Raw genomic sequence first — 8,162 nt, 5'->3', positions numbered from 1 at the left:
GTCCTTTTGGACTTCAACTCCCAGAAGCCGCAGCCACTATGAAACAACCACCAGGAATTCTGGGAGTTGAAGTCCAAGAGCCTGGAAACCGGGAATGTTTTCTTTTCAGCCAATCACGGCTGGCTATATTAACCCGTCATAAGGGAAGTGGGAGAAAGGCATGATTCGATTGGCCGACTGAGTGAGTCACGAGGAAGGCTCCTCGACCAGTAGGAGAAGAACGCGGAGTTCTGGACCAATGGCTTTCTTCGTCAGGGAGGCAGGAAGTGCTCCCAGCCAATGAGAGGCCCCGACGAGGGGGCGGGGGAGGGTAGTGCGCATGCGTCCGTCTTGGGAGCGTGCGTGTTTGCGTGTGTGACGCACTTTGCGCCCCGCTTCGGCCCGGTGTGGACCTCTCGCGTGAGGAGAACGTCGTCGTCGTCGTTTGAGGCGTCGCTGCTCTAGAAGTTCCGCCGCCGCCGACGCTGCTGCCTTCGCTTCGTGGTGCGCGAGGAGCGGGGCCCAGCCGGGCCGCACTCCGCCTCCAGGCCCAGCGCAGGCCCGAGAAGCCGGTAAAGGCCGCGTCGGGAGGAAGGGAGGCGGGAAACGGCGGCGGCGGCGGCGGCGGAGGAGGAGGAGGAGGTCGGGGCCCAGCTGCTCAGGGTTCAAGGGAGCCTGGATCTCCTAATTGAGGGAGCTGAGCAGGGCCGGCCCTGGCGAGGCCTTGGGTGGGAGACCGACCGGCAAGGCGCACAAAACGCGTTATAATAGAACCCGCGTCTCTTTCAATTCAATCGAACTCGGATCCGAGGGAGTAAGTTTCAAACGGAAGGGCCTTGTCCCATGAGCCCCCTGTTGCATTCTGGGAGTTGTAGTTCAGGCATAGAGCTCTTAAGCCTCACTGGACTACAGATCCCAAAATGCAACAGCAGGCAGGGGCCACGTTTATAATAGTAACAATAATAATAATAATAATAATCGATCTACACCCCGCTTTTTGTTAACAAACATGCAGTACATCTATAGGATCCCCATTGCCCCCCCTGAAAAGAATGAAAGGCAGTTCCAGTTGTGACGGCAGTGAGGACCGACCGAACGGAGCGGCTGAGCAGCCCCCCCCCCCAATTGGGCCTCTATGGCTTGCTGTGTATTAGACTTACAATATACAAAACATTCAATATTTATGTTGACCAGCCCCCTTTTAAGAGTGAAATAGGGCAGAGTCCACAAAATCTCTCTTCCAGGCCCAGAACACACTGCAGGAATATTCCGCTCTGAGGCCTCTTTAGCAGCCCTGGCTCAATGCTAGGGAATGCTGGGAGTTGTAGTTTATTGTGGCACTAGAGCTCTCAGACAGAGACTACACTTCCCAGAGTTCTCTAGTGCTGAGCCAGGGCAGTTCAAGCGGTCTCAAACTGGACTATTCCTGCAGTGTGTTTTGGACCCTTAGTTCCCTCGCAACAGACCTATCTTTAGGCTGCTTTTAGTTTTGCTGATAGTATAATTATCCTTCTTTGTAGTTGGACTCTTTATTTTTGTGTAACTTGCAGGCGCATGACGACAACAGCAACAACAGCAAAGCCACCTTCCGTCCCAAAACGGGGGGAAGGGGAGCAATCTTCATCCCATTGACAGATGGCCATCCAGCATCTGAAGACCTCCAAGGTCTTAACACTCGGAGGAAGGAGTGTGTCCCACTGTCAAACAGCTCTTACTCTCAGAAAGTTCCTCCTCATGTTGAGCTGGAATCTCTTTTCCTGGAGCTTGCATCCATTGCCCCATTGTGTCCTCATCCCTGGAGCAGCAGAAAACAGGCTTGCTCCATCCTCAGTAAGACATCCCTTCAAGTATTTAAACAGGGCCATCATATCCCCTCTTACCCTCCTCTTCTCCAGGCTAAACATCCCCAGCTCCCTGAGTCTTTCCTCCTAGGCCCTAGGGCTTCATGGGTGCCAGACCCTTTGTCATTTTGGTGGCCCTCCTTTGGCCTGCTCCAGCTTCTCAGCACCCTTTTTGAATTGTGGTGCCCAGAACTGGACACACAAGCCCAGATGGCTTTAACAGCCCTGTGAGACATTTAGCCTTCTCTGTCAGAGAGAGCTACAGTTCCCAGGATTCCCCAGCGATTCTTGTTCTGGCTCCCAACAGGTTTTCCAAGGCTGCAAGGCTTCTGCTGTTTTGACTAGACATTGCCAAGATTGGAATTTGTAATCAACTGTTTCCTGGTAGAAGTTGTTTTCTTTTGAGGGTGGATGCCTCCAGGCCAGAGTCAGGTTGACCTCTTGGTGGTGAGATATACAATGCAACATCAAAATATGATCTCATGGTTGAGTCAGGCTCATAGAGAAGGAGGCTGTTCGGGGGATAATCTTAATCCCAAAACAGCCATGGCCTCAGGAGTAAGAACCTGCATATTTGGGTCTTCTTTGTTGTTGTTAACTGCATCATGGTGACAGTATGCATGAGATGATCTCCCAGCATCCCTATCATCCACTGCAGTCTTGGCCAGATCCTGCAATAAGCCCTTCCCCATAAGGACCCCCCCCCCAACTGAGTCTCTTCATCTGGTCTATGGTTCTTCCTCCCTCCTCCTTTCCTAGCATTATTGTTTATCTAGTGACCTGTGCCTTCTCCTGATGTGGCCAAAGTACGATAGTCTCCGCTTGACCATCTTTGCTTCCAAGGAGAGCCCTGGTCTGATCTGACCAAGGACCCATTTGTTGGTCTTCTTGGCTCTCCATGGGATCAATCCTAAGGACCACATTTTGAATGCATTGGTTTTCTGTCTGTCTGCTTCCTCCACTGTCCAGCTCTCCCATCCATTCATGGGGATGATGGGGAATACAGTAGCCTGGACCATTCTGACTTTGGTGCTCAGTTGCATGCCTTTGCTCTTCAGTAGCTTTTCCGCAGGGACGTAGCCAAGGGGGGGTCTTGGAGTCCGGACCCCCCCTTCTGTTAGAAAAATGAATGGTGCATGCTGCTGCACCCAAGCCCCAATATAATGGTGGCACTTAGTCTGGACCCCCCCCCCTTCCTCAAATCCCGACTACGTCCCTGGTGACAGGCTCCTTCACAGCTACCCTTCTGATCTCCATTCTGGTCAAGGCTTCATCCTAGAGACGGTCATTCTTTACTACAGTATTTCAATTTCCTCATTGTCTGAATTGAATTTGAGTATTTCTTCTGTGGTCGTTCTTTTTGTTTTATGTTCAGCATCAGAGCTGCCTTTGCGCTTTCATCTTGGACCTTCCTTATTAACTGTTTCAATTCCTGAATGCCTTCTGCTAATGTTCTGGTGTCATTGTCCGCATTATCTTCGGTTGCTAATGTTGCTTCTTCCTATCTTCGCTCCTCCTTTTTCTGATTCTAAATCTGCCTTTTCTGATGATGTTTTCAGCGTATAAATTAATATTATGGTGTCACTATCCGCATTATCTTCGGTTGCTAATGTCGCTTCCTCCTATCTTCACACTTCCTTTTTCTGATTCTAATTCTGCTTTTCTTATGATGTTTTAAACAAGGAAGGGGATGAGGTGCAGCTTTGCCTGACCCCTTTTGCCTGTTGGGGACCACTCTGTTTCCCCCTACTCTCTTCTGACAGTGGCCTCTTCTCCTTGGGACAGATTCCTCTTCAGGACTGTCAGATGTACAGTAATGGCAATCCCATGTCTTTGAGTGTGTTCCATAGCTTACTCATACTTTAGTGAAAACACAAGCATTTTAAAAGATCTTTATTGCTTAAAATTACTATACAGTCATAAACATACATAAGAAAAGAGCTGCTGTCACATTACCATACTGACCTGTAAATAGGTCGACCTGGGATTTTCGAGTCAATTTTTGGGCATAAATTTTTGGACTTATAGACAAGTATATACGGTATTTCCCTTTTTTTGGTAGGCAAACCCCCCCCCCCCAATTCACACTTTCCTCATAAGTGCCTTGTGTCAGCCTCTCAGCCATTTGAGTTTATTATCTCTGTACATTTTCAGCTCTACAGTAGCCAAGAAATCATAGACCTATAGAATCCGAGAGTTGGAAGAGACCCCAAGGGCCATCCAGTCCAACCTCCTCCTCCCAATCAAAGCCCTCCCTGTGACAGACGGCCATTCAGCCTCTTTTTAAAAACCTCTAAGAAAGGAGACTCTACCATACTCTAAGACAGCATCATCTTCCACTGTTGAATAGCTCTTGCTGTCAGGCGAAATCTCTTTTCCTGTAGCTAAAAGTTTCAGGAAAGATTATCATATAATATATTATCAAATATAAACAATGAGCACATGGATGCATATGACAAAGTTGCATTACTGCATTATCTGTGGTATTGGGCATCTAGATGATGGCTAGGTTTGGAACTCTTAACAGTCATTCAAATGTTCTTAATCCTCCTTCCGTCTTGGTAGAATGTGTGAGTTTTAAAAATACTTTACATCAGTTTGACTGCCATTCTGTAACACACCTATTAAGGTATTTTGCAATAAACAGACGTTTTCAAAAATGAAATACATAATAAAATAGCAAAGGATGAATTCAAAAGCAACATAACAAAACATATACCCTCTCAAAATACACACACACACACACACACATTGACAAGCTGGCAATCCCAGACTATGCAAATTGTTTAAAAGAAACATCCAGATAAACTGAAGGAGCTTGCTTCCCTGAGAAGACTGATTCCTAATAGAAGCCACCACCAAAAACATTTTGTCCCTAATGTTTACTGCCTCTTGTCATTTGACAGTAACACTTGGTAGGGTCCTCCAAAAAGGGTAAGGTTCAGGAAGGTACACATAGAAAAGGCGCTCTTTCTGGTAATCTAGTTTTAAGATATTTAAGGCTTTGCTTTAAAGTTGGAATAATCCTGGAAGTGAAGTGGGAGGCAACACAGCTAACAGTGACCAAGTAAAATATGAATAGGCTTCCTGGTTCTAATCGCTGGTACTGTATTGCCATCCTGTTTGGGATCAACGTGTGCTTTCGTTTGTAGAGGTCACTTGACAGTGCTGGAGCATTAATGGGAGCAGTGCTTGACTGTGCTGGATCAATTATGAATAGGCTTCCTGGTTCTGACTGGTTCAGTAGTTGAAACATAGATCCTTCTGGAACAGCCTGACTACCATTCACTTGGATGGATGAGCTAAAATGACTTGAAGAACCTGAGAAAGAGAAATCCCGAGGAACCCTATAGGGACCATGTCACTCCCCTTCTGAGACTAGGATTCTGTGAAACAGTATCTTCCGCATCTCACCTAGACAGCCTGGCCAGATGATAATAGAATCCAGCGAGGGGTCTTTCACTGCCATGGGGCATGGGATAAAAATGATCTTTGTTTGTTTTTACTCCTGTAATGCCTGCATTTATTTGGTGTTTTTGTAAATAATGCCAGCAAGGATTTCTCAATGTTGGGTTTGTCTACTATATTCTTGTTTTTCATCTTTGTTTAGGTTTTGAAAACTTGAAACAACTTCAAAATGTTTAATAAATCATTTGGAACGCCTTTCGGAGGCAACACCGGAGGCTTTGGGACAACATCAACTTTTGGTCAGAGTAAGTGATACTGAATAAAATATGGGAAACTGCCTTATACAGGGTGCTGCTGTTAGTCTTTCTGGTCCAGCGGCACCCAGTCTTTTGGAATAGGGAACCAGTCTGGAATCTGAGACATTACATGACTGCCATAGGTAGGAGGCTTGTTGTTACACAGTCAACAATCTCAAATGCACATCTTTATTTGTTTTAGAAATCCCAGATGTTTTCCTCTGCAGCTAGCTAGCCTCTTCCTTTAAACAAAGTTTCATGAAATGCACCAAAATAGGTGCCCTCAGGCACAATAGTGCCTTTCCAGAGTTTTCTGGTTCTGTCCAAATATCATCTCTTGCCTGGCAGCAACTCTTCAGGATTCCTAGCAGAGGTTTTTCACCTCACCACCTTAAAGCCCTGATTATATGGATATATGTTTAGTTCTTTGAGGGACTGGGTATTGGTCATTTGACTTGGTTCTCTGAAAATGTTTAGACTTTTATGTTCTGTGATATTTTAGCATATTGTACTCTGGAACTTTGTGTTTAAGAGTTACCTTTTGAACAGTGTTAGGAGGGGGCTTTCTTTGGCTACAACAAACAAATATTTCACTTCTTTTAAACTGGAGATGTTAAGGATGGAATCCAGAGCATTCTGTGTGCGAAGTGTAAGCTCTACCTCTGAACTGTCTGAGGGTTTAAATCTGGGTTGTGGAAAGTTCTCATGATCCTTTTATCATTGATTGTGCCGCTCATGACTGCTGGAAGTTGCAGTCAGATAACATCTGGAGGACCACCCATTCCTCCGTGGTTTCAATATTTCTCATCTGAAGGCTGGTTGAGCCTTATCTGTTGTAACTTCCCTTGAGTCTCTGGAATAATTTATTCTGAAATGTGTTGTTTTCTTTGTCTGATCTCCGGCCTGAGCGGCTCTCACAGATGCCTTTATAGAACTTCAATCACCTAAGAGCCATGGTGGGCCAAACACTGTGGTCTTCCAGAACATGCTCCATTTGCCTTTGAAACAACCTCACTTTCTGCGAGTCAGCTGTGGCTTTTCCTGCATGTGAGGTCAAGCACTTGCTCAGCGATTTTACGCCTGCTGTGCTCCAGACCTCACTATCCAAGTCCCCTTCCTACTTTACAGATACTGGCTTTGGCACCACGAGCGGAGGAGCGTTTGGGACATCTGCATTTGGATCCAATAATAACACAGGAGGACTCTTTGGGAGTGCGCAGACCAAACCTGGTAAAAAATATTACTGTTACACTTAACACCTCAATACCTTTCCTGACCTCATGCTTTTCCATGCCTGATCTGATTGGATGCCATCTCTGGTTTCAGGAGGATTATTTGGTTCAAGCACTTTCAGCCAGCCGGCTACCTCTTCCACTAGCACTGGGTTTGGGTTTGGGACGTCCACAGGAACTTCCAGTGGCTTGTTTGGAACGGCAAGTACAGGAGGAGGCCTCTTCTCATCCCAAAACAATGCCTTTGCACAGAACAAGCCTGTGGGCTTTGGTAGTAAGTATTGCTTCCTTTGCAATTTCTACAGCAGTTTGCTCTGTACAACTTCAGGAGCCATATTGTTACTTAAAATCGGCAGTCTTAAAACTGATTCTTCACCTTTTTTTCTGTTCTTGTGAGTGAAGCATAAGACTTGCTATTGATAAATAAAGTGATAATAATAATAATGATAATCCTGTTCATGAGCTGTTTCTTATGAGGAAACCTACAAAGAGACAGATGTAGCTATTATTGCTGCAGAGAATCTATTTTCCCCCACATTAGTATTCCAGTTTGCCAAAGAATTTCAGCATGTACTATTAAGCCTCTTTGGTACTGAGAAAAGCCAGAGTTAATTAGCAGGCTGCTTTAGGAGCAAGAGGTTTGGGTGTGTGGCCTCTTAACCAAGCCTACTACTTGTGTCACTGTTGAGGCTTCCCACCACCCCATGGCTTGGTCAAAGAACTTAAGGAACCGAGAGGCATTTGCCCTTGACCTAACCATTTGCAGAATCCAGTCTTGTACAACTGTTTTCAGAATAACATTTTCAATCTAATTATGTTTGAATTTGTGTTGTAATTGCATTTTCTTCTAATCTTGTTGTGAGTTGTCTTGAGTCCCACTTGTGAACAGTAGAGTGTAACTTGAATAAATAAACAGAAATGCTGTACCTCCAACGTGATGCCACATCAGATGGCTGTAGTTTGAAAAATACACTGTGCAGATTCCTGTGACTCTGTTTTGGCAATGACTTCAATTTTTTTTCCTTTCCTTCCTTGCAGACTTTGGGACAAGTACCAGCAGCGGTGGCCTTTTTGGAACCACTAACACAACCTCCAACCCCTTTGGGGGTACATCTGGCTCCCTCTTTGGGTCAGCTAGCTTTACAGCTGTTCCAACTGGCACTACCATTAAATTCAATGTGAGTCCCACTTTTGAAGATGTATTCCATCTTTCACACATTCAGCCCTTCATTACGCTTTGGCCTTGGGCTATTGTTTCCAACAAAAGGCATGAGGGGTGTTTCCTTCAGCAAAAGTGATGTAAGAAAGCCAGACTGCAGAAGACGAGTCATGATTCTCCTTGAGATGTGTTAAGCTCTCTTTGAGCTTTGACCCGCAGTTCTGTCCTGTTGGTGTCACTAATGAGT

General features: G+C 45.6%; 1 protein-coding gene across 1 annotated transcript in view; it reads left to right on the top strand.

Moving 5' to 3' along the window:
• Positions 1-332: 332 nt before the first annotated feature.
• The window catches only part of NUP98 (nucleoporin 98 and 96 precursor), a 72,641-nt gene continuing 64,811 nt past the window's right edge, over positions 333-8,162 (top strand). The window contains 5 exon segments of the mRNA XM_042458150.1: positions 333-551; positions 5,431-5,533; positions 6,653-6,754; positions 6,851-7,030; positions 7,795-7,934. Of these exon segments, the coding sequence (XP_042314084.1) occupies positions 5,458-5,533; positions 6,653-6,754; positions 6,851-7,030; positions 7,795-7,934 (498 nt within the window). The 5' untranslated portion in view covers positions 333-551; positions 5,431-5,457.

This window comes from Sceloporus undulatus, chromosome 3 (genome assembly GCF_019175285.1).
Source record: "Sceloporus undulatus isolate JIND9_A2432 ecotype Alabama chromosome 3, SceUnd_v1.1, whole genome shotgun sequence".
Classification (NCBI taxonomy): domain Eukaryota; kingdom Metazoa; phylum Chordata; class Lepidosauria; order Squamata; family Phrynosomatidae; genus Sceloporus; species Sceloporus undulatus.
The sequence above is the reverse complement of the archived record's forward strand: the minus strand, read 5'-3'. Positions and strand labels throughout refer to the sequence as shown.